General features: G+C 42.1%; 1 protein-coding gene across 5 annotated transcripts in view; it reads left to right on the forward strand.

The window, feature by feature from the left end:
* RAPGEF2 (Rap guanine nucleotide exchange factor 2) overlaps window positions 1-27,588 on the forward strand; it is a 651,997-nt gene that overhangs the window by 497,059 nt on the left and 127,350 nt on the right. For all 5 annotated transcript variants that reach the window (XM_033941499.1, XM_033941509.1, XM_033941490.1 and 2 more), the window contains 2 exons: window positions 12,546-12,723; window positions 24,676-24,812. In XM_033941499.1, the coding sequence (XP_033797390.1) occupies window positions 12,546-12,723; window positions 24,676-24,812 (315 nt within the window). The remainder of the gene's footprint in view (window positions 1-12,545; window positions 12,724-24,675; window positions 24,813-27,588) is intronic.

Below are 27,588 nucleotides of genomic sequence, written 5' to 3' on the forward strand. Positions count from 1 at the left end.
TCTGCAGGATAGTCTGTGCATAACAATAAACATGGGACTACTTTTACTACCTCTCTTTATGCAGATAATCAGGGAACCCCTCTTGCTTCTTTTTTTCATGCAGATAATTTTTGGCCCCTACTCACCATCATCAAACAATAGCAACAACAACAATTTATTTGGTTAAAGCTGAAGTTAGCTGCATAGATTCTTTTGAATATCAATCTCTGGCAATAAACAATAAACCTCCCAGTTTCCTAAAACACCCTTCACTTTTATTCAGCACTAAGGCCTGAACAGCTCCAGTGACAACAGAAGGCAAGATGTCCACATCAAAATGAGGGTTTTTTTCATATTTTAAAATGTATTTTATAAAATTATTGAGGAGGATATGAGAAAAAAAAATACATTCATCTGGTGCATAATGGATATTCCATACATTTCTGTTCTCATCTTGTCAGCAGTATCTGCTGAAGAAAGGCCCTAGCCCCTTGGATCATTAGGTATGGTGCTACAGGTACACTGATAGAGTACAGTGGTAAAACTTGTTTAACATTTACTCACTTTATGGCTGCTTGTAGCCAGAGCCGTCATCCCTGGATGTTATTGAGCACTAAGAAATTAGTAAGGCTAATTCATCGTAAAGCTAAGAATTTTATATTAACCCCCACTTAATATTGACTTGCAGAGATAAGATATATGGTATACAATAGAGATGGTTTAATTAAACTCTTTTGCCTTAATATACTCATGCATATTGTATTTTCCTTTAAATAATTTGTACATCTATAAATTGTACTTGAATAATGTTTGAAAGGACCAATTAGATTTGTTAGCCTAGAGGAATTATATTATGCATTACTATAAATCAATAAAAGCTGATTTTCTCTAATTTACTTACTGCATATGTTAAATTTAACTAATGCTTCTCTACATATATATTCATTTATTTCGGTATATATTTCCTTAGACTGTAGCCATTTATAGTACAGCAAAATTAAATGGTGAACCTAAAGAGCAGCTCTTTGTAATGAGAATAGATTCAAGGTCCTTTTTCAATTTGAATAAATCATGAAACTGAATCTTCAGATTGCTTTCAGCATTGATCTGAAAATAGGCCTCTTTAAATAATTTATCAGGGATCTAAATTTGTATGTCAGATGCTACACAGAAAAATCATATTTAGAGCAAGGACTATAGCTAAATTTGAGGAACAATAATATTTTAAAATCTGAGATGTTAGAATTTGAATATTTGTGCTGATTTGCATATATAGCCTATACTGTTCCTATTTTTTATTTAGAGGGGAGGGTGACTTCATTAAGCTGGACTGTTATGCAATCTGAATTTCCTCTGTTTTATTGTTTCTACAGATATGCAAGAGGTTTTTGTTCACCTCACTTCTGAACACCTCACTGCAAGTTTAGGAAATAATGAAAATACAGTACTCCTCCGATATTCGTGGGGGTTCTGTTCCAGGAACACCCGTGAATTTAAAAAAGCCGTGAATACGGTTGTTTGCCTGTCAAAAAGCAGGAGAGGGCAGCTGGAGTGCCGGCGAGTGAAGAAAATCAGTCATGGTATGCTCCAACCGCCTCTTCCTGTTATTACAGTAAGGCTACGCCAATCAGGAGATGCTTTGACACACAACTCCTGATTGGTGTAGCCCGACTTTAGTATAGGAAGAAGCGGTCGGAGAATACTGCAAATTAGTGAGTCCGTGAACTGCGAATTCGCAGGGGAATACTGTACTCTGTTACTTTTGTTTGGTTGTGTTTTTGTATTCTAAACTCCTCTTATATCGTCCTTTACTTTAATCATACAAACAATTTGCACAATTTCATGCCAGCTCACTTTGTATTCAGTATCTGCTCTAAATATTCTTGGAGAGTGAAGAAAACTAAATGTCCACTTTTTATAGCCCTCTTGAGATAAAATGTTTCCACTAAGTTTAGGAGGGACAACTGTTGCTGTTGCTGTCTTAACTCAGCCCAGATGATCTTCGGCCCCACCCCCAGGTGACCTCACTCGGAACTGTGAGGAGAAAAAGGCTGAGTAAGCACGGAAGCAATTAGTGCCTCCTTGTCGCACCAATGAAAGAGCGATGAAAAGGAGCTCCTTAAGGTGCTCCTTTAGGAGATTTTAGACTGTAGTTTCTATTTTTTTTTTTTTCTTTTTATTTTTTGAAATAGTGAAGTGACCAAGTTCTCCGGGATCCATGATGGCTATAAGTATCTGATGCCTGGGAATTCTCGTTTAAATATTTTTCTTTTAGGGTTTTTTTCCTTCTGTAATCAAGTTTCAAGTTTATTTTAAAAAATTTTAGACTGCTTATTCGAGTTTCTAAGCGGTTGACTGTGTAAAATTACATAAAACGAGTTATAAAATAACAATAAAACACGAAATGTGGGATACAGACTAACGTCCTAACATACACACCGCTTTGATCAAAAACATATGAAATGAAATAATAGGATAGTGGGAGAGAACTACAATTGATATAGGAAAGGAGAAACATTAAAGGATAAAACAATAGGTTAGGATAGAAATGACAATTGATTCAAATAAAAAAAAAATAAAAAAAACACAATTTTTTTTTACTTTGCCCTTAAAAGGACAGTTATTAACCAAAGGCGTCTTGGAACACAAATGTCTTTAGTTTTGATTTAAATTGTTTTATATCAGATTCATAGCGCAGGTGGTTAGGCAACGAATTCCATAGAGTGGAAGCAGTGACCGCAAAGTTATTGGAACGCAGTGTATTTATCAATTTTAAAGAGGGTATAACTAAAAGATTCTGAGAAGTTGAGCGGAGAGATCGTGATGTATTATGCGGAATTAGAAGTCTGTTAATAAAATCCGGTTAATTATTTATTTTTGGTGTAAATGTTAAAAGTAAAATTTTATAGCTAATTCTGTGTTCCACTGGTAACCAGTGAGCATTGAACAGAAGGGGAGAGACGTGATCGTATTTTTTTGCGCCGCAGATGATCTTGATAGCCGTATTTTCCACGATTTGAAGCCGTCTAATTTCTTTTTTTGTGATGCCCTTGTAAAGGGCGTTGCAGTATCTATACAGGAAATTACCAAAGTGTGAATTAGTGTGTTAAGGGAAGCCGGTTCAAGTAACTTAGCGAGAGAACGAATCATTTTTAATCGATAGAAACATTTCTGAACAACTGAGCTAATGTGAGAATGATAAGAAAACTTATTATCAAAAGTAACTCCTAATAGTTTTAAGGTTGGAGCTATTTTAATGGGAAGTGATTCAAGCTTCAAAGGAGTTTGTAGTGTTCCTTCTTTAAAAGGGAAAATCATGAGTTTTGATTTGTTAATATTAAGAGACAATTTATAATGCCGAACCAGTGGGGCAGAAGTGCCACTGGAGCCTTGCAGTGCCCTGTACCCTCCGTTTCGGGTTTGTTGTTTAATTTTTTGACCAGACTTCAGAAAGCTATGACATCTGAGAGGGGCCCTCTGGAGACGCCAGCCATGAGCGGAGGTATTGCTTGAAACCAACTTAAGTCCTGACACCGGAGTTCCTCCTTAACAGCTGCAGATTACTAGCTCCTTGAACTGGTTGTAAGATACTCCGTCTTGGAGGCTCCTATGGTAACAATTGTGGACTTGGATTACCCCTGAGGTGAGGAACTTCCATCTAAAGAATCTGCAAATTTACCAACTACTGAATTGGAGCAAAGTCCCAACGGTGATATTCGGGAAGGACAGTGTGGTGAGCAACAAATAACTGTGCAAATGCAAAATTTTCCTTTGAACAAACCCCCTAAAGTTACTCTTGATGCTTTATGGGATTTAGTGGTAAATTTGGGTAAATCTTTGTGTCCTCGAAGGAAGAATTAAAAAACAAGAGGATGAAGTGAAAGAATTAAGAGTTTAATTCCTCGACTGGATAAATTAGATAAAGACTCAGGTGAAATGCATCAGTCAGGAGATTATATAATTAAAGATAATGTGAACTTGAGGAGGAAGGTTGAGGTATTAGAGAATAATGTACAAAATAATAATTTACGTTTTCTAAACTTTTCCCAGGTGTTTACAGTAGCACTAAGGGAAATGTTGAGAAGATATTTCTTAGAAATATTTTTGATTCCAGAAGTATCAATTCCTCCTTTCTCTCAGGTTTATTAGTTACCAATAAAAAGCCCACAGACCAGCCAACTCCTGATCAAAATAAGGGTGGAGAACAGACGTTTCAACTATTTTGGAGACCTCTGATAAAGAGGCTGCTAAACCCTCTACGTTTATGGTTTCTGTGGCATTTTTGCCAGATAAAATGTGGATTATGAAATATTCTTCCAAAATAGATATAAGGAGTTCTTGGGGTTTAAGATCCAGATTTTTCCAGATGTCTTACAAGATACTCAAAAGCAAAGACATCAGTTTTTGCTTTTGAAACTAGGAGTTTTACTTATAGGAGGGAGTTTCTATTTGAGATATTCATTCAAATGTACAGTGAAATATAAATCCTTGAAATATGTTTTCTTTGAACCTTCGCACCTAACTGCCTTTCTGTCCCTAAAGCGCCTTGAGGGAGTATAAAGTTTGAACTCTTAAAGATTAATAATTTCTGGAACTAGGTATTGGAACTTAATTCCTCAAAATTTGTTTTTCTAGGTAATCAAGTAGTATTTTTTCTGCTTATGTAATCATGGATCTATCACACTACCCAAATTTTGCAATGAAAATTAATACATGTGAAAACAAATCTAGATTCAGAGTCTTCCACTCATGGTCCAGTCCCTGAGAGTGGTCTTCCTTTAAACACAGATTTCAACAATGTGCTTTATAACTGGGGTCTGTGTTCTCCTTTACCAAGTTGGTCCATTCTGTATAACAGCAGATTACTAGCAGTTTAGTAGCTAACAGAAGGATTAGTCTATATAGTTTTCTTAGTAGTATTCTGTGGTTCTTTTCTGTAGTGTTTCTGACTATACCATCTTTTCTGTACAAGGTTAATACTTGAAAATGTAGTTGAAATTTGAATTTTTTTAAAAAAGCTGATCTACCTGTATTTCTAGCAGTTTTAGAAAAGCTGCTTATTCCACTTAATGCATCCTCTCCATGCACAAGTTTGAAGGGGTTGTGGTTTGGGTGGACTTTTTCTAAGATACATGTGTTCCCTATTTTGTAAAGGCAAGACACGTATATTTGAAAAAATTATCCCATTAGCATTTTTACTTGCTTCAAGGCATACATAATGTTCTGTCAGCTAACTACTCAAATGGAACTGATCACGGTAGTTGTGCTCACCGCTCTGGTGTTAAAAACCACTTCAAACAGCAATCTTTAATTGGTGTCATGTGGACATGCTATTTTGCAAAATTCTGGATTATGCATGGACAAAGCCCCAGATGGATCTGATCCTTTACCCTTTATATGGTCTTTGAAAGCTCATGCCTCAATACATTGGTGTGGTCTATAAGTTGCTACCTGCCCCTTTCATAAGAACATAAGAATTGCCACTGCTGGGTCAGACCAATGGTCCATCGCGCCCAACATTTCGCTCACGCGGCAGCCCCCAGGTCAAAGATCAGTGCCCTAACCGAGACAGCCTCACCTGCGTACATTCAGGTTCAGCAGAAACTTGTCTAGCCTTGTCTTGAATCCCTGGAGGGCGTTTTCCCCTGTAACAGACTCCGGAAGAGCATTCCAGTTCTCCACCACTCTCTGGGTGAAGAAGAACTTCCTTACGTTTGTACAGAATGTATCCCCTTTTAACTTTAGATTGTGCCCTCTCGATCTCCCCATCTTGGAGAGAGTGAACAACCTGTTCTTATCTACTAAGTCTATTCCCTATATTATCTTGAATGTCTCAATCATGTCCCCTCTCAGTTTCCTCTTTTCAAAGGAGAAGAGGCCCAGTTTCTCTAATCTCTCGCTGTATGACAACTCCTCCAGCCCCTTAACCATTTTAGTCGCTCTTCTCTAGACCCTTTCGAGTAGTACTGTCTTTCTTCATGTATGGACGCAGTATTCCAGGTGAGGGTGTACCATGGCCCGGTACAGCGGCATGATAACCTTCTCCAATCTGTTCGTGATCCCCTTCTTAATCATGCCTAGCATTCTGTTCGCCCTTTTTTGCGCACATTGCGCAGATGCCTTCATCGACTTGTCGACTAGTACTCCCAAGTCTCTTTCCTGGGGGGTCTCTCTAAGTACCGCCCCGTACATTTTGTATTTGTGAGATTTTTCTTACCAACATGCATCACCTTACACTTATCCACATTGAACCTCATTTGCCATGTCGCTGCCCATTTCTCGAGCGTGGTTATGTTGCATTGCAGATCTTTACAATCCCCCCTGCGTCTTCATTACTCTGAATAACTTTGTATCGTCTGCAAATTTAATCACCTCACTCGTACCAATTTCCAGATCGTTTATGAATACATATGTGGAAGAGCACGGGTCCAAGCACCGAGCCCTGCGGCACCCCAATGGTGATGTTCTTCCAGTCCGAGTATTGTCCATTTAACTTCCACTCTCTGTTTCCTATCTGCCAGTTTTTAAACCACGTATTTCACCCTCTATTCCATGGCTCGCAATTTTCCGAAGTAGTCATTCATGCGGGACCTTGTTGAACGCCTTCTGAAAATCCAGATATACAATGTCGACTGGGTCACCCTTGTCTATCTGCCTGTTTACTCCCTCGAAGAAGTGCAGCAAGTTCGTCAAGCAAGATCGTCCTTTGCTGAAGCCGTGCTGGCTGGTCCTCATCAGATTGTGTTCCTCAAGGTGATCAATGATGCAGTCCTTTATCAGCACCTCTGTCATCTTTCCTGATACCGAGGTCAGAGTCACCGGTCTGTAGTTTTCCGGATCTCCCCTCAAACCTTTTTTGAAGCTCTGCATAATATTTGCACCTTCTGGTCTTCCGGAATCTTTCCCGATTTGATCGACAGATTTGCTATTAGTTGAAGTAATTCAGCTATAGTCCCTTTCAGTTTCTTAATGACCCTCGGATGAATGCCATCCGGTCCCGGGGATTTGTCGCTCTTAAGCCTATCAATCTGCCTGCATACTTCTTCTAGACTGACCGTCAACCCTGTCAGTTTCCTGCCTTCACTTCCAGCATGTTGTGTATATCCCTTCGATAAATACAGACGCAAAAAATGTGTTCAGCTTATCAGCGATGGCTTTGTCCTCCTTTAGCACTCCCTTTATTCCATTATCATCCAATGGTCCCACCTTTTCTTTATGCGTCGTTTCCCCTTGATATATCGAAAGAACGGCTTGAAGTTTTTCGCCTCCTTGGCTATTTTTTCCTTGTAGTCTCTTTTGGCCCCTTTTACTGCCAGACTAACACAATTATCTTTTTTGAAGCCCCAATATTGCTGCTTTTTTTAAACAAATGTTTTTCTCGCAGCCACAAAGTATATATATTTTTCCTACATCTCTGCGTTCAGTGTGCCTTTTGTAAAATACACTGCAAATTGTGAACATTTCAACTTGAACATCCTTTTTCCAACCTATGTGACAAAAGTACAAGATTGTGCTTTGTGTTTTGATAGTGTGTATTTTTCCTTCTACCTTAAGAACATAAGAATTGCTGCTGCTGGGTCAGACCAGTGGTCCATCATGCCCAGCAGTCCGCTCACGCAGTGGCCCTCTGGTCAAAGACCAGCGCCCTGAGACTAGCCCTACCTGCTAGTTCAGCAGGAACTTGTCTAACTTTGTCTTGAATCCCTGGAGGGCGTTTTCTTCTATGACAGACTCCGGAAGAGCGTTCCAGTTTTCTACTACTCTCTGGGTTATGTTCGTATAGAATCTATCCCCTTTCAATTTTAGAGAGTGCCCTCTTGTTCTCCCTACTTTGGAGAGGGTGATCAACCTGTCCTTATCCACTAAGTCTATTCCCTTCAGTACCTTGAATGTTTCAATCATGTCCCCTCTCAATCTCCTCTGTTCGAGGGAGAAGAGGCAGAGTTTCTCTAATCTTTCGCTGTACGGTAACTCCTCCAACCCCTTAACCATCTTAGTCGCTCTTCTCTGGACCCTTTCGAGTAGTACCGTGTCCTTCTTCATGTACGACAACCAGTGCTGAATGCAGTACTCCAGGTGAGGGCGCACCATGGCTAGGTACAGCGGCATGATAACCTTCTCTGATCTGTTCGTGATCCCCTTCTTAATCATTCCTAGCATTCTGCTTGCCTTTTTCACTGCTGCCGCATATTGTGCAGATGCCTTAGAAACATAGAAACATAGAAAAAGCGGCAGAAAAGGGCTATAGCCCACCAAGTCTGCCCATTCCAAGTATCCTCCCCCCCTGAGTTTACTCCCTTAAAGATCCCACGTGAGTATCCCATTTTCTCTTAAAATCCGTCACGCTGCTGGCTTTTATCACCTGGAGTGGGAGTCTGTTCCAATGATCCACAACTCTCTCGGTGAAGAAATACTTCCTGAAGTCGCCATGAAACTTCCCTCCCTTGATTTTTAGCGGATGCCCTCTGGTGGTCGAGGGTCCCATGAGCCGGAAGATATCATCTTCTGACTCGATATGCCCCGTGATATATTTATACGTTTCAATCATATCTCCTCGTTCCCTTCTTTCCTCAAGTGAGTACATCCGCAATTTCTCTAGTCTTTCTTCATACGTGAGATCCTTGAGCCCCAAGACCATCCTGGTGGCTGTTCGCTGCACCGACTCGACTCTCAGCACGTCCTTTCGGTAGTGAGGTCTCCAAAACTGAACGCAGTACTCCAAGTGAGGCCTCACCATGGCTCTGTACAACGGCATCATAACTTCAGGTCTCCTGCTGACGAAACCTCTGCGGATACACCCCATCATTTGTCTTGCTCTGGAGGAAGCCTTCTCCACTTGATTGGCAACCTTCATGTCCTCGCTAATGATCACTCCTAGATCGCGTTCCGCTGTGGTCCTAACCAAGGTTTCACCATTTAGTACATAAGTTCTACGCGGGTTTCTCTTTCCCAGGTGCATTACCTTGCATTTTTTAGCATTGAAGCCAAGCTGCCAAGTAGTTGACCATTGTTCCAGCAGCAGTAGATCGTGTGTCATATTATCAGGTAATAAGCTTCTGCCTACTATGTTGCAAAGTTTGGCGTCGTCTGCGAACAGCGAAACTTTTCCCCTCAGTCCTTGCGTCATATCTCTTATGAATAAGTTGAATAGAATTGGACCCAGGACCGAGCCCTGCGGCACTCCACTTATCACATCAGATGCTTCAGATGGGGTACCGTTCACCACTACCCTTTGATGTCTGCCGCTCAGCCAATCCCCAACCCATGTAGTTAGAGTGTCTCCTAATCCTATCGATTTTAGCTTGTTCAGTAATCTTCGATGAGGGACGCTATCAAATGCTTTACTGAAGTCCAAATACACTACGTCCAGTGACTCTCCAGCATCCAGTTGTCTAGTAACCCAGTCAAAAAAGCTAATCAGATTAGATTGGCAGGATCTACCCCGGGTGAACCCTTGTTGGTGTGGATCACGTAGTTTTTCTTCGTCTAGGATTGTGTCAATATTCTGCTTGATCAGTGTTTCCATGAGTTTACACACTATAGACGTGAGACTCACTGGTCTGTAGTTTGCTGTCTCTGTCCTGCAGCCCTTTTTGTGGAGTGGGATTACGTTGGCGGTTTTCCAGTCCAAGGGGACCCTTCCTGTGCTTAGGGAAAGATTGAAAAGAACAGATAATGGTTCTGCCAGGACTTCCCTTAACTCCCTTAGCATTCTGGGATGTAGGTTATCTGGTCCCATGGCTTTTTTTACTTTGAGTCTTGATAGTTCGTCGTAGACGCTACTGGGCGTAAATTCAAAATCTTGAAACGGATCTTTCTGGTTATCTCCCGTCTGCAGCTGTGGACCAACTCCCGGCGCTTCTCGGGTGAATACTGAACAGAAGTATTGGTTTAGTAGTTCTGCCTTCTCAGAATCTGATTCCGCAAAGTTACCGTCCGATTGCTTCAGGCGTACTATCCCATCTTTGTTTCTTTTCCTGTCACTAATATAGCTGAAGAAAGATTTATCCCCTTTCTTAATTTTCCGTGCTAACTCTTCCTCCATTTGGAGTTTGGACTCTCTGACTGCCGTTTTGACAGCTTTAGATCTGTCTAGATAGTACTCTTTTGCCCCCTCTCTGCCTAGATGTTTGTAGGTGATAAATGCGTCTTTTTTCTGTTTAACTAGGTCTGAAATTTCTTTACTGAACCATTGGGGTTTTTTGTTTCTCCTGCGTTTACTTACTGTCTTTATGTATCGGTCTGTTGCTTCGTGTAGTATGGATTTCAGAGACGACCACATACCCTCCACATTGTCAGATTTTGCTTGTTTATATAGCTCCTGATGGACAAAATCTCCCATGCTGCTGAAGTCTGTACCTCTAAAGTTGAGAACCCTTGTTGCTGTGTTTGTCTTAGGGAAACCTTTCTTAAGGTTGAGCCATACCATATTATGGTCGCTGGAGGCCAGTGTGTCTCCTACTGAGACTTCCGTGACGCTATCTCCGTTGGTGAGGACCAGGTCTAGTATTGCCTGATCCCTGGTGGGCTCCAACACCATTTGCTTGAGACGTGCCCCCTTTAAGGAGTTTAATATTCTTTTGCTGCTACCCGTAGTCGCGGAGAGTGTGTTCCAATCTACATCATCGACTTGTTGACTAGTTCTCCCAAGTCTCTTTCTTGGGGGGTCTCTCCAAGTACCGCCCCGTACATCTTGTATTTGTGTGTGAGATTTTTGTTACCGACATGCATCACTTTACACTTATCCATGTTGAACCTCATTTGCCATGTCGCTGCCCATTTCTCGAGCGTGGTTATGTCGCATTGCAGATCTTCACAATCCCCCTGCATCTTCTCTACTCTGAATAACTTTGTATCATCTGCAAATTTAATCACCTCACTCGTTGTACCAATTTTCAGATCGTTTATGAATACATATGTTGAAGAGCACGGGTCCAAGCACCGAGCCCTGCAGCACCCCACTGGTGATGTTCTTCCAATCCGAGTATTGTCCATTTACTCCCCACTCTGTTTCTTACCCGTCAGCCAGTTTTTAATCCATGTGAGTAATTCACCCTTTATTCCATGGCTTGCAATTTTCCGAAGTAGTCGTTCATGCAGAACCTTGTCGAACGCCTTCTGAAAATCCAGATATACAATGTCGACCAGGTCGCCCTTGTCTATCTGCCCGTTTACTCCCTCGAAAAAGTGCAGCAAGTTCGTCAAACAAGATCTGCCTTTGCTGAAACCACTGGTAAGCCCCCATTATACTAACAGTCCCTTTAGATTTTAAGTTCTCCAGGGAAAGGAAATACATACTGTACTTGAATGTAACTTAAGCTTGGGTTTGGGAAAAGTGAGCAAATCCAAAATATAGATTCATACAAAAAAATATGAGCAGGATTAGCTTTTCCAAAGTAATATTTTTGAAAATTTGGGAGGTTTGGCTGGTTTTGGTTTTAAATTTTTTGAGCTTAATAGTTTCTCCCTGCTTCTTTAGGCATCCATCTTAATTTGAAGGATTTTGTTAGGCTATGGCACAGGTGTCAAAGTCCCTCCTCGAGGGCTGCAATCCAGTCGGGTTTTCAGGATTTCCCCAATGAATATACATGAGATCTATTTGCATGCACTGCTTTCATTGTTGGCTAAAAGATCTCATACATATTCATTGAGGAAATCATGAAAATCCAACTGGATTGCGGCCCTTGAGGAGGGACTTTGACACCCCTGGGCTATGGTATCATAAGGCTTCATTTGCAACTATCCAGTGTTTTTTTTCTAATACTTGTAAAATGCATTCAACTCTCTTAGCCTAATTATTACAGCAGTAATATTCAGATGGTTGTCATGCAGCAAGGCTCTTTGCAAACATAGGCCTTAGATCCAGCCACTAGGTGTCACTACTGTGCAATGACTTGGATTCACTTCCTCCCAGAAGCTATGAATTTGCTTCTGCAGTATTTCCATCCTAAGTTGATCAGGGAACAGAAACCTTGCCCTAAACCCAAGCCTTCTAAATATAATTGCTCTGCATTTCTACTGAGCTATCTCAGAAACTACTGCTACTCTTCTTAAAGGGTGAAGTTCATATACTGCCTACAGAGGTTCCTTTAGCACAAAGTTGCCAATATAAAATTATGAAACAAATACAGTACATTATTATGGTGTTGAGGACAGTGGTCATTTCTATGTCTGCTGTAATAAGAAAGCTTTGGGCAATAAATATTATATATAGTATACATATTCTAACTTTACTGAAGTCTAACGCAGTAACTGATAGAAAAAAAACTCTCCATGCAGTCTACCCAAGAAGGTGGCCAGAGCCACACCCTCCACTCTATGCAGGACCCAGTAATGTTTAAATGCTGATTGTGAAATCATCATCATGCCAACCATATAGGCAGCAAAACATGATGGGGATGATACATGGTTATAATCAAGGTCTGAACATGATGGAGATGGAGATGGTATTGGTATGACAGTACATGGTTATAATCAAGTCTAGAGAATGATTTTTGAGGTACTAATGATTTGAATTTAATGCACACTTGCATAGTAAACTGGTTAATTTGTGTACCTCTTTGTAGGCCACAGAAAGCGAGGCTGGTGATATGGACCTGAGTGGGTTGCCAGAGACTGCAGTGGATTCAGAGGATGATGATGATGAAGAGGATATTGAGAGAGCATCTGATCCATTGATGAGCAGGGATATTGTCAGAGACTGCTTGGAGAAGGACCCTATAGACAGAACAGATGATGACATAGGTAAGATGATATAAAAACTTAAAGGAGGTAAATCTACAGGTTGCCAAAAGTTAGATACTGGGATACTGCATAGTAAACGTGGTGGTTAATGAGTTCTGCAGCTAGGTTGATTACTGGTGTTTCATGTTCAGTACAGGTAACACTGGCTTCTCATAAAACAAAGAATACAGGATAAGGGTTATTGATAGTTCATGAAGTTTTGTATCATTCAGCCCTTGCATGTTTCTGACAATTAGAGATAGGTTGATCAGGGAAATCATTAACCTTTTCCTATCGTAATACATTTTATGTTACGGTGGTTCCAATCGTAATTATTTTAGCAAAGTTTTGTATTATTATTATTATTATTATTGTATTATTCACCGTTATCATTTACGGCTATTGTAAACATAATGTAAATAAGTCAAAAGTCTGTAAATTCAAATATTTTGTGTTCCTGGCTCTTTATTAGTATGGGACATATGATGGCAACAACATTTTTGGAATGTCCTGTCATCCGGGACATACGATAGAAAAAGATTAAGGTCAGAATATGATATGCTATTGTCAGTTTGTAGAGAGATGGAAATATATTATACAGACTCCAAAGCCTCTATGTTTTCAATAGCAGGGCTTAGGCTTTGGAACGTTTTAATTGCAGAATAAGCCAGTTTAAAAAAATTTATTAAAAACACAGTTATTGTTAGTGAATTCACATGAATGTAATTAGTTTGAACAGAAGTACAGGATTTAAGGCAGCTGTTAATATATGTATTATGTATTGGGGCTTTTTTCTTATCTTATGTATATTCTTTTGGACACCACCAAGATATTAGGCAACGTATAAATTTTAAAAATAAACACCGTCAATTACATGTATAATTACTGTATTTTTTGCTCCATAAGACATACTCCCCCCCCCAAATTGGTAGAAATAAGGGTGTGTCTTATGGACTAAATACCCAAACCACCACCCCCACCCCCCAGTTACCTTATTTTAATTCTGGTGCCCTCCCTCGCTGGACACGGATGCATCTCTAGCGGCAGAGAGGTGCACAAGGCTGCCTGCCTGGTCGGCTGACGCAGCTGCCTCTTCTTCTCTTCTCTAGTGGCAGAGTGGTGCATAAGGCTGCCTGTCTGGTCCTGCGCCGCTTCCATTCTCGCGGGATGCCTCTAGAGAGGCAGCTGCATCTCTACATGAACAGCAGCTTCCCCGCTAGCCAGGCGTGAGCAGCAGCTATCGGAACCGGAAGCCGCTGAGAGTCGCAGCATGGTGACGCAGTCCTGACAAGAGAGCTAGTGGCGGTGGCGGTGGGTTCTGGCCTCCAGCTCTCCTCCCTCCCTTCCCCCATGGCAGCGCTGGGCAGCATATCCTGGCCTCATCCGCCTCCACCGCCGTTCCTCTGACTCCCTTCGCGTTCACCTCAGGCAGGACATGTCTAACCAAGGCTCCAGGAGGAAAATAAGGTACGGGGAGGCCCTGCCTGCCTGCTTGCGGGGGGTGGGTGAGGGGGGAGGGTGCCCTGCCTGCCTGCCTGCCTGCCTGCTTGCCTGCCTGCCTGCCTCGGAGTGGGGATGAGGAGTACAGGAGGAAGGCAATGAAGCTTGACATGGGTCGAGAAAGAGACAGAGCAAAGAAATGCTGAAGGAGGAGGGAGCATAGGGACAGGGACATAGAATAATGCTGGAAAGGGGAGGAATAAAGATACAGAGATGTGATACTTAATGGAAGGGGAGGAAATGGTACACATGGATAGTGAAGAAGAGAAGAAAGATTGTGCACGTTGGGGGGCCCTGCCTGCCTGCTTGCCTCGGGGCAGGGGGCCCTTCCTGTCACCAGGCCACTAGGCCTGCCTGCCCTGTCTCTGCCTACCATTAGACCACCAGAAGGAGGACACGATACAGAGCCTGGCAGGGAGGAGGGACAGGATGCAGAATGGTTTTTTTCTTGTTTTCCTCCTCTAAATCTAGGGTACATCTTATGGTCAGATGCGTCTTATGGAGCGAAAAATACGGTACATAGTTTGGTATGTAGGCACAGCTGCTTGCATGATCTCAATGGCTAGTGTAAATGTCCAACTATATGTTCAGTTGCATGCTTAACTGTAGATATTCTGCAAACTTAGCACATAAATTTTGGTCCCCAGTTCTGCCTTGCCGTTCCCACATCCACACCTACCCCCACCTTTGCAGTTATGCATTATAGAATTTGGAAGTTTACAGTTCTAGGCCTAGATTCGCTAAACTCACCTATCCAATCCGATCCATGGCCAAGTCTTCCCAGGCGACTGGTTCACTACAAGTCCTTATGCAAATTAATGTGATCAGAGGCACGCCCCACAGCAACCCCATGGATCGCTGCAGAGCAATCCAGATACATGCGCAGACCATCTTCTTTGCCTGTAGATGTGGTCCGCGCATGCGCTTGCTCTCTGCGCAAGTGAGGTCAAAACAAGGGGCTTTAATGGAACAGAACACACTTTAGTCAGAGCTATATGGAACAGAACACACTTTTAACCATGGGCTCCCTTCAGGGAAGGGCAGCAGAGAGCAGGAGAGTCGACAGGGCGGCAGAGAGCAAGAGAGTCAGCAGGGACAGGGCGGCAGAGAGTAGGAGAGTCGGTAGAGCGTGCCTTCTTGTGCTTTTTGCACAAGGGAGATGTGTTTAAAATGTTTTATTTTTGTTTTGATGCTGGGATTTCAGGGCGGCAGAGAGCAGGACAGTCAGCAAGGACATGAGCGACTGGTCTTCAGCAGTCACTTCTTTTTGGATTGGCCAACCCAATCGGTGTTCCTTGTTTAGTGAATCGCTGCCTTCCTACTTAATGCATGCCATTTCCTCTCATTTGCATGATCGGATCGGGCAGAAGATTGTGAATCGGGTCAGGGTCGCAAACTGGTCAGGACACGATTGATGAGCTTAGTGAAGCTAGCCCATGGAATACTGACTAAGTGCAGTTATTCACATAAATGCAAATTAGTGTCAGCTATCCCCAATAACTGGTTTTTAGTGCTAGTTAACAGTTAATTTGTCAATTAAGTTATGTGCATAACTGTAGGTATTCTATAATTTAGGTTGTAGGTTCAAACTCACACTGCTCCTTGTGATCCAGGGCAAGTCACGTAATTCCCCCATTGCCCCAGGTACATTAGACAGATTGAGAGCCCACTGGGGCAGACAGGGAAAAATGCTTGAGTACTTAAATAAATTCATGTAAACCAGGGATCTCAAAGTCCCTCCTTGAAGGCCGCAATCCAGTCGGGTTTTCAGGATTTATTGCATTATTGCATTATATATGCATTGAAAGCAGTGCATGCACATAGAGCTCATGCATATTCATTGGGGAAATCCTGAAAGCCCGACTGGATTGCGGCGCTCAAGGAGGGACTTTGAGACCCCCTGATGTAAACCATTCATTACCCTTGAAAACCATTTCCAGTTCAGGTAGATCTCTTACATCATCTTCCATAAAGACCGCAGCAGAGAATTCATTCAGTCTCTCCGCTATGGCCTTATCCTCCCTGAGCACTCCTTTTGCTCCTTGATCATCCAACGGTCCTACGGATTTCCTTACAGGTTTTCTGCTTCTGATGTACCTAAAAAAATTGTTACTATAAATTTTGCCTCTTTTGCAAGTTTCTCGTCTTATTCTTTCTTAGCTTTCTTTATCAATGATTTGCATATAACTTGCCAAAGCTTAACATAAGAATATTTTCTTTATTTGGATCCTTTTTCCAAAGGATTTTTTTTGGCTCTAATAGCCTCTTTCATTTCACCTTTTAAGCACGCTAGCTCTTCAATTCCTTCTCTTTCCACCTCCATGGTCCATCCAGTCTGCCCAGTGTCACATTTATTATCAAGGCAATGGTGAACCAACAAACCAATATATTATTACATTAATACTATAAAATGGCTCCCCCCCCCCCTCATGAGATATGCAAGAACTATATTCAGATGATATAAATGTGGTATAAAATACACATACTGTATGTGCTCTTGACTATCCTTGCCATTTTCAGGGCTCAGACTGTAAAAAAAAGAAAGAAAGAAAGAAAGAAAATCTGCCCTGTACAGAGATGCTGTCAAAAGCTACTCTAGCCCCTCCTGATATGCCACATACAGGACATAGACTATAGACATCCATCCAGCATTGGCTTCACTTCCCCATGGCTAGAGCTGCTGTCAAAGCTAACTCTAGCCCATCCTGATCTGTCTTGCCATACATGGGGGAAAGACTGTAGAAATCCAGCTGGCATAGAGCAACACCTGGAAAACTATGACCTGATGAGAGCTAGTCAACATGGCTTCAGAAAGGGGAAGTCATGTTTGACAAATTTACTTCAATTTTTTGAGAAGGTGAGCAAAGAGATTAATAGAGGAGAACCGGTGGATATATTATACTTGGACTTCCAGAAAGCGTCCAACAAGCAAGACTTCTGAGGAAACTACAAAGCCATGGAATAAAAGGGGATACGCTAAGATGGATAGGCAAATAGCTGGAAAACAGACAGCAGAGGGTAAGCATAAATGGAAAGTTCTCAGACTGGGAGAAAGTGACAAGCGGTGTTCCCCAGGGCTCAGTTCTTGGTCCCATCTTATTCAATATCTTCATAAATGACCTGGAAGAGGAAACTACAAGTAATATAATCAAGTTTGCGGATGATACAAAACTATGCTGGGCAGTTGGGTCTCAAAAAGACAGTGAGGAACTCCAGAGAGAATTGAAGCTGCTAGAGAAATGGGCGGAAAAGTGGCAGATGAACTTTAATATAGATAAATGCAAAGTGATGCACCTGGGCAGGAAAAACAAAGAATATGCATATAAAATGTTAGGTGTAACATTGGGCAAGAGCGAACAAGAGAGGGACCTTGGGGTACTGATAGACAGGACCCTGAAGCCGTCGGCTCAATGCGCAGCGGCGGCAAAAAAAGCGAACAGGATGTTGGGCATGATAAAGAAGGGAATCACGAGTAGATCGGCGGACATCATAATGCCACTTTACAGAGCAATGGTCAGACCACACTTGGAATACTGTATCCAACACTGGTCTCCCTACCTAAGGAAGGATATAACCCTGCTGGAGAGGGTGCAGAAGCGAGCCATGAAGCTAGTAAAGGGTATGGAGAATCTGAGCTACAAAGAACGCCTCGGAAAACTGGGATTGTTCACCCTTGAGAAAAGAAGACTGCGAGGGGATATGATAGAGACTTTTAAAATACTGAAAGGTTTCAACAAAATTGAGCAAGATACATCAGTATTCACATTGTCAAATGTGACTCGGACACGAGGTCATGGACTGAAACTGAGGGGCAACAGGTCCAGGACAAATATCAGGAAGTTCTTTTTCACAAAGCGAGTGGTGAACACTTGGAATGCTCTCCCGGAGGAGGTTGTGACATTCTGGGATTCAAGGGCAAGTTGGATGCACACCTTCTTGCAAATCACATTGCGGGATATGGGTCTTCAACAGGCAACACCTAGCTTAGCCGCCGCATGTACGGGTCGCTGGACTAGATGGACCCAAGGTCTGATCTGGTGAAGGCATTTCTTATGTTCTTATTGGCTTTACTTTTCACTGCTGGAACTGCCATTTAAACACCACTTCTGCATATCATAAACATGTTATAGCTCTTGATTTGTCAATTTAGGGATCCTTTGTGTTTGTTCCACTCATTTTTTAAACTCCATCAAGAGTGGTACCAGAGGACTGCAGAAGGATAGATGTGGTCTCTCTCCACAAAAGTGGAAGTAAGGAAGAAATAGGGAACTAAAGGCTCATAAGTCTGACTTCTATGGTAAGTAAATGAATGGAAACACTTTTAAAACAGAATAGTATTGTTCCTGAAATCCACTGGATTTACAGTACCCGAGGCAACATGAGGCAGGTTTTGTTAGATAAATCTGATCAATTTCTTTGACTGGATAACCAGAGAATTGGATGGAGAGAATGTGCTAGATGTGGTATATTTAGATTTTAGCAAAGCATTCGACAGTGTTCCACACAGGCGTCTTATAAATAAACAGAGTGCCCTCAAGTTGGGTTCCAAAATGACGAATTGGGTCAGGAACTGGTTGAGTGGAAGGTAACAGAGAGTGGAGGTCAATCTGAGGAAAGGGATGTTATCAGTGATATGCCTCAAGGTTCAGTTCGGTTCTTGGGCCTGTTCTTTTTAACATTTTTATATGCAATATTGCTGAAGGACTTTCGGGTAAGATTGCCTCTTTGCGGATGATAACAAAATCTGCAATAGAGCAGACACCTCTGATGATGTCAATAACATGAGGAAGGAGCTAGCCAGCTTGAAAAATGGTCTGAAATTTGCTAGCTAAGATTTAATGCTAAAAAAAGAGGTCATGCATTTGTTCTGCAAAAACTCGAAGGAACGGTACAGTTTAGGACGTGAAGAACTTTTGTGCATGAAAGAGGAGCACGACTTGGGTGTGATAGTATGTGATGATCTTAAGGTGGCCAGTGAAAGCTAAATGGATGCTAGGTGTATAGGAAGAGGTATAGCCAGTAGGAAAAAGGAGCTATTGATGCCCCTGTATAAGACTCTGGTGAGACCTCATTTAGAATATTGTGTACAATTCTGGAGACTGTACCTTCAAAAAGATATAAACAGGATGGAGTTGGTCCAGAGGAAGGCTACTAAAATGGTCGATGGATTTCATCATAAGGCGTATGGAGAGACTTAAAGATCTCAATATGTATATTTTGGAAGAAAGATGGGAGATATGATAGAGACGTTTAAATACCTAATATGTGTGGCATAAAGAGGCATGAGGCCAGTCTCAGTTGAAAGGAAGCTCCAGAGTAAGAGGGCATGGGATGAAGTTAAGAGGTGATAGGCTCAGGAGCAATCTAAGGAAATATTTTTTTACAGAAAGGATGGTAGATGTGTGTAATAGTCTCCTGGTAGAGGTGGTGGAAACAAAGACTGTGTCTGAATTTAAGAAAGCGTGGAACAGGCACGTGTGATCTCTTAGAAAGAGGAGAAGATAATGGATACTTCAGATGGGCATACTGGATGGGCCATTTGGCCTTTATCTGCCATCATGTTTCTAAGTTTCTGTGTTTTTTGTCTCCACCACCTACTACTAATCCTTTCTGTTGTGCTACTAGAAATAGGTAGCACTGTACTTTAAACACTTAAGAGATAATCCCTTCTCAACAGAGCTTATAATCTAATCAAAACACACACACAAAACAAATTGGGGCTAGCAAATTCCAATGGGAGGACATTCCTGGCATCCACCACCCTCTCTGTGAAAAAGTACTTCCTGACGTGATTCTTGAGTTGCACCCTGTGCAATCTAAATTCATGTCCTCTAGTTCTACCACCTTCCCTCATCTGGAAAAAGTTTGTATATTAAAAAAAGGTGTGTATATGTTCAGATGGTGAAACATCTCCTCATTTCTTGTGGCACAGACCCTATACCATTTTTGTCACTTTGTTCTGAACTATTACTTTTTTTTAACTTATAGCTTTTATTTTTCGCCAAGGCACATTATACAGAACAAAGTATCCAGGAGCTCAAAAAACAGACAAACAATAGAACTGAAAGGAATCATACACAAAATTGACCATTATGGTACATAAAACAACCAGCAACATTAAATTCCATCCCCCCCCCACACACACACACACACAGACAACAAACATCACCTTCACTGTGCAGTTTTTTCCACTCTTCATAGTATTGCCATTTCTTAATAAAGCTTGCCATCCTGTGATATTTCAAGGCCATCAGCCTATATAAAGAATACCAATTGTCCAGTGTCTGTCAGGCTGTACCAGCACTATTTGCATATCTGGAGCAGCAGACTATTTCCAACTGGCCACAAGCACCAGGTGGTACGCCTTTAGGAACAGTACAGTGAAGTAGAGTTCCCCCTCCTCCTAAACAGTTATCATAACGATGCAGAAATACTAATCCAATGGTGGTCTCAAAAGCCCTATGCAGAATAGATGACAAGGCTCAGAATACTGAAATCTAGAACTCCCAAACCATGCCGCAATCCCACTACAGGTGCAAATAAGTACCCAGGAGCCTGCAGTCCCACTAACACTGCCCATCCCCCCTCCAGAGAGTTTTGCTAGGAGAATAGAGGTGTAATATCAGCACAACAATGCTTTGTACCCATTTTCCACCATCGCAAGTCATGTCCCATTCCTCTCGGGTTATATTCTAGCCCAAATCTGCTTCCCACACTAACATGTATTTTAGGGTGACATCGGATCTACTGTTAAGGCAGGCATATATAATGGAAATCATGCCCTTTTTTATCTCCAGGCTGAACGGCTTTTCAAATTCAGTTCCCCCCCCCTTCCAAGGAGCTCTCTCAGAATCCCAGCCCGCTGAATATAGTTCTTTGCTTGGAGATATGGGAACAAATCTCTAGATTCCGAACCATATCTCTCCTGGAGGGCTCCAAAAGATCGCACCATCTACTCCTCTATATCTATAAATTGCCCCACCCATACAAACCCCCAAAGTTCCCACCATTGAAAGACCCCACCTTATCCCCAGGGGCAAATTCAGAGTTAAACCGGAGTGGGATATACCAAGAGTGTTGCCTTCCCCGCAGGGCCAGATGCTCCACTGAGCACCAGACCCGCAGGGCAGTCTCCACAGCTTCCAGATCCCCCGTATATTTCCAAGTCATCTCCACCCTGTTCTTTATCTGCCATTCCACAAGCACTCGAAGCTGGGCCGCCTGATAAAATTTCAAAAGGGACGGCACCACCAGGCCATTGAATTGTTTGCACAGGCAAAACACTCTCCCACTGATCCGTGAATGCTTGCAGGCCTGCACGAAAGTAAGAAGTCACTGTTGCTGCTCTGAACTATTTCAAGTCTTTTTATGTCCTTAGCAAGATACAGCCTACAAAACTGAACACAATACTCCTAATTGAGATGTTACTAATGACTTGTACAGGGGTATCAACACCTCCTCTCTTCTGCTGATTCTCTCTCCCTCTCCCTCTCTCCTGGCTGCGACCACTGCCTTGTCACATATTTTATCATCTTGAGATCCTCAGATACCACCACCCGAAGTTCCTTGTCCTGAACTGTGCTTATCAATTTCCCTACATTTCTGCACCTCAAGTGTATCACGCGGCCCTTCTTTGCATTAAAGTTTAACTGCCAGACCTTTGACCATTCTTCTGATCTTCAGAGATCTCTTCACATGGTTTCTCCTTTGGTGAAGACATGTTTAGAGAGCTGCACGGGAACGGGGATGACGGGAATCCCGCGGGACCCGCGGGGATCCCGCGGGTTCCCCCTTTGGGTCACGGGGATCCCGTGGGGACGCCCCCTAGGGTCGCGGGGATCCCGTGGGGACCCCTCCGAGGGTCGCGGGGTTCCTGCGGGGTTGGATCGCAGCGGGGTTGGTCGAGCCGCGAGGGTAGTCTCCTTCTCCTTACCTGCCCTGTCGCAGCACACATCCGAACGGAAATCTTCCCGATGTCAGCGCTGACGTCGGAGGGAGGGCTTAAGCAAAGCCCTCCCTTCCTCCGACGTCAGCGCTGACATCAGGAAGACTTCCGGTCGGCTGTGTGCGGCAGGGCAGGTAGGAAGAAGGCAATGGCGTACGAAAGAGGGGGGAGGGGGCGGACCGCCCCGGAGAATGTGCACAGCCGGTCAGATCCCCCGATCGACCGACAACAGGCCCGGCCGACAAATCTCCCTGCCCTGTAGCCGCGAATCTAAATTACCTCTTACAACAGCTTCACTACTCCAGCTGCTGTAAGAAGGTAATTTAGATTCGCGGCTACAGGACAGGGAGATTTGTCCGACCGGGCCTGTTCTGTTGTCGGTCGGGTGCAAAAGCGCCACAAAGGTGGAGGCAGGGAGGGAGGAAAGGTGGAGTGGAGAAGAAAAGACGCTTAAGGGGGGAGAAGGCCGCTGAAAGTACTGGGGAAGACAAAGGGGTGGAAAAGAACGCTGAAAGGACATGGGGTAAACGGGAGGAAGGGGGGGGAAGGACCCTGAAAGCACTGGGGAAGACAAAGGGGTGGAGAATGCCATTGAAAGGACATGGGGAAGACAGAGGGGGGAGAAGGCCGCTGAAAGGACATGGGGAAGGCAGAGAGGGGAGAAGGATGCTGCCTGACAGGACATGGGAAAGATGGTGGGGGAGAAGGACACTGAAAGGAAATGGGGAAGAGGGAATGGGAAGAAGACGCTGGCAGGGAAGAAGACAGAGGTGCCAGACTATGGGGGGAGCGGAGGGAAAAAGATGGGTGCCAGACCAATTTGGGAGGGGGGAGAAAGGGAGAGGCACAGTAACAGAGCAAATGGAAGACACAGAGAGAAGAGAGGCAGTGGATGGAAGGAATTGAATGAGAACATGAAGAAAGCAGAAACCAGGCAATAAAGGTAGGAAAAAAATTATTATTATTTTTTTTTTTTTTGCTTAAGGATAAAGTAGTTTATTAGTTGTGTTGATAAAAATTTATAAACATTAGAGGCTCTGGTAGAAACCCGTTTACAAAGTATGTATTCTTCCCAATTAATATTTCCAAATTAATAAAGTCTTTTTGCTTATTTTTAAATGGGTTTCTACCAGAGCCTTTAATTCAGTAGCATAATTAAATGAAATAACTATTTCTGTAGTTTATGGGGACGTAGGGGATTCCTCCCGGGGACGGGTGGGGACGGAGGGGATTCCTCGCGGGGACGGGTGGGGACGGAGGGATTCCTCGCGGGGACGGGTGGGGACGGGTGGGAGTCCTCACGGGGACGGGTGGGGACGGGTGGGACTTTGGCGGGGACGGGTGGGATTTCTGTCCCCGCGCAACTCTCTAGATATGTTGCCTCTGATCCTGAAATTCTTCAGATTCTAGAAGGTTAACTATCTTTTCCTTCAGCAGCAGCTACATCATTTTTCCTACCACTGATGTGAGGCTTCCTAGCCTGTAGTTTCCTGTTTCTTCCCACATCCGCTCATCTCCAATGCTGCCGGGATTTCTCTGACCTATCATTCTGTCCCATAGCTTTGTCCACTTTCAGATTTTCTAGTTGTTTATAAATGCTTTCTTCTGTGAACAGTGTAGTATCCACTCCATTCTCATATATGATCAGCAGCCAACTGTGGTCCTTCTGCAGGATTTTCTTCTATGAACATTGGAGTATTTGTTTAATACATTTGCTTTTTCCTTATCACTCTCCTCATAAGTGTTTTCAACATCTTTCAGTCTTACAATTTCATTCCTAGCTTTTCTCCTTTCCAAAATATATCTGAAAAAGACCTTATCACTTCTTTTTACATCTTTAGTTCTGCTTTTTCTTTAGTCTTATTTCCCTCTTTACTTCTTTGAGTTTAATTTTGTAATCTTTTCTATAATCCTCTTGTTGCATTTTTCTGTATTTCTTAAACGCAGCCTCTTTTGCCCTTATGTTTTTTGACTACTTGTTTGGAGAACCATATAGGCTTTCTATTTTTCTTGTTTTTGCTTTCTTTCTTTGTATAAAAATCTGTTGCCAAATGTTAGAAAGAGCTTGGAGTGCATTACAAACACATCTGTGGAAGGGAAGCTGATACTTTCTTCTGTGAGTAGGAATTGTAACCTTTTGGGAAACAGAAGGAATTTTATGGGAGTACTGATAATGATGTGGTTATATTGCAGTAGCCAAGATGCATATTTATTTATTCATTCAAAATATTTATAGCCCATTTAATGTACTATTCTTGGCAGGGTACAAATAAACATGCATAAAAAGAATTAAAAAATATAAAAACAAACATAATAAAATATCAAATAACAAGCCTAATCTACTTCCTGATTGTTGAAACAATAGGTTTTCCAGGGTCTCTTTAAAAGTCTCAAGTTTCCTCACTGATCTAAAGAGGAAAGTCAGTGGGACATTAATTATGATTATTAAAATATCCCACAAAGAAAATAATGTCTTAATCTACAGCCTTTTTGTTTTAATATGTGACTTGATCTTTTTTTTTCTGCAGAACAACTGCTGGAATTTATGCATCAGTTGCCAGCTTTTGCCAACATGACAATGTCTGTAAGGAGAGAACTCTGTGCAGTGATGGTATTTGCAGTTGTGGAGAGAGCAGGAACCATTGTGCTGAATGACGGAGAAGAGGTTAGTAAATGTTAAATAAAAGTATGTATAGGTTGGCAGCCATGTCTACTGTACCTCTGTGTTGGCTTGTATCACATTTCAACCATGAGCAATGTTTTCATTGAAGAGAGTTGATATATGTGGTGCTGAAGAAATCACAAGTGTGGTGTCTGTCAGGCTTTATGGGCCATTTGGCCTTTTATCTGCCATCATGTTTCTATGTTTTTAGGATGGAATCAAGGAAACACTTCAATAAATTTCACACTTGAAACACCACAGCAGGGTGTAGCTTGTACAGAGTGTCAGGTACATCTCTGGCCATCTTGTCATATCTACTATCTTTTACTATGTTACTAAGTAATAAACCCTTCAAGTTGATGTTTGTAAAATCAAGTTGAAACATTGAAATCCAGATTAGGAGGGATCTGGGAAATACATTTTGTTTTAGGGCCAACAAGAACACCATGTATGACTCAGGCAAAGTCAATTTCTTTCACAGTTTTTCAATTTATACAGCTGCAATTGGGAATAGTAATTATACTATTGTTCCTGTCTCCCCATCCACCCTAGCAATAGCCCATTTGAAGCTTGCATGCAATCCAAGTGTCAGCAGTGTGCCACCATGCAGTCTACTCCTGAGATGACTGTGTATTTCTGGAATATATATTTTAAGCATGTTAATATCCTGTTTAGATGGGGGGAAAAAACCCCACTGCATAAAAACAAATTACTATCATTACTATAATCCAAACATATTTAATAACAATTACAGTAATTAGAAAAACATCATTATTTTAGTGTTCATTCTTGAGGAGTCATAAACATGATATATCTGAAAGCGTGATATATCTGTTTTAGTATTTTTCCACTCTAGATCTGAGGTTGATTGTGTTCATTGTCAGCCCTCATTGTGCTGACGACATGCCGAGTCATCAAAAGAACAAACACAAATGACCTGAGAGACGTTAGAGTTGTATAAACCAGCACTATCATAAAAAGTACATAATGTTATGCATTTAATTAGTTATTCTGACATCACTTTGAAATTTTGAAAAAGTGATTTTATCAAATTTTAAATAAACTTTGAAACTTGGATATGTGTATAACACATCAGTTGCTCATAAATTAAGATTTTATTTTGTAATAAGGATCTTTTTCAGCAAGAATGCATATGTTGCCACCATATTGATAGGAAACTGAAAGCAAACCTTGAAAATTTTTCTTTGGACTTAGGGTCTGTAGCTGAGACATTTCACTTTCCCATCCCCCCACTCCAGCATTGTCTCCTTCAAAACTGAAGAGCAAGGGACAGAGAATGGCATGGGGACAAATTTTTCCCTGTCCCTGCAGGATCTCAATTTCCCTGTCCCGTCCCCGTGAGTTTTGTTGCTGACCCGTTCCTGTAAGCTCTGTCTTAACTGCACAAGCCTCAATCACTTATGAATTTAAAGTGTTTGAGGCTTCTGCAGATGAGGACAGAGCTTGCAGGAATGGGACAGGAAAAGAACTTGCCAGGACGGGAAAAACATTTGTTCCTGTGTCATTCCCTAGCAGGGAAGAAAGGGGTTGGGACACACATCCCCCCCCCCCCAGCTAGCCCTTCACCCCTAAGTAGCCAGCTACATTCCACCTCCCAACTAGCGAGCCAGTCACCCCTCCCAGACTTTCCATTAACCCAACTCCTTGCCTTGATCCTCATCTTGACATGCTACCATCACTATCTGTACAGGAGTTTCTTTCTAAAGCACACTGCTTTCTGCAAATTTGAGGCTTGTGTTGCATGAACTATTGCACTGATCTCACAAGATCAGTGCAGGACTTCATGTACCCCATGGCTCTGCAAGGTGCAGAAAGAGAAGATACTCAACCAGTTGTAATAACAGAAAAAAAGCAGGGCACAGAAATCCCAGGGTCCAAGGAAAAATTTGTAGGGACCATGGTGCCCTGGCCCTGGAATTTGTTAAGCTCTGACTTGGAGCTAAGCCAGATCTTAGCAGGGGAATATTTCAATGGACATCCATGCATTAAGGAATAAACAGCATTCTTCAGAGACTGAAAGGTACAATAAATTCTGCACTGTTGGTTTTTTGTTTTTAATCTCTGAAATATGATGTGTACTATTTTAAGTTCTTGTAAACCGTGTCGAGCTCCATTCTCATGGAGATGATGCGGTATATAAACTTAAGGTTTAGATTAGATTATTCCAGTTTTTCACATGGTATGATTTCACATATCCAGTTTCACTGTCCAAGCGAGTCTGCAAGTGGTTCTGTTGCTTTCTCCCATTCTAGCAAATGTCTTATCGGTAAGCATAATCAGAAGCTTTGGAGTGCATATTCTGTAACTACAGTAGTAGTTTCTCTTGCTATGTTATAGATCTTGGTAATTTGAGCTTCTTTTACTCTCTTGAGTTCTTGGCTTGTAGACGCAGATAATTCTGTTACAGGGTGCTTAGAATAAGAGAGGAAGCAGATGCCTAGCTCAAACCTATACTTAAGAAAAGTAGGTGCATATCATTCTTTACAGAATAGTAGCATAAACGGCAGGAAATGTGCTTACATTTAAGGCACAATTGCTTATACCAGCCCTATAACTGGTATGAATTATCTTGCCTAGATGTTAGCCAGAGCGTATTATAGTATTCTTAACATTTAAGCTTGTATTTTGCCAGGTTCTGCCAAAAGATCCACTAGTAAAAAAAGCCATCAATATATGATGCATGCTTTTCTGCTTGTTGGTATTCCATAGAGGTCATTCAAGTTATCACTTAAGTGTATTAATGACTAGAATGCTATAA

This window comes from Geotrypetes seraphini, chromosome 1 (genome assembly GCF_902459505.1).
Source record: "Geotrypetes seraphini chromosome 1, aGeoSer1.1, whole genome shotgun sequence".
NCBI lineage: Eukaryota > Metazoa > Chordata > Amphibia > Gymnophiona > Dermophiidae > Geotrypetes > Geotrypetes seraphini.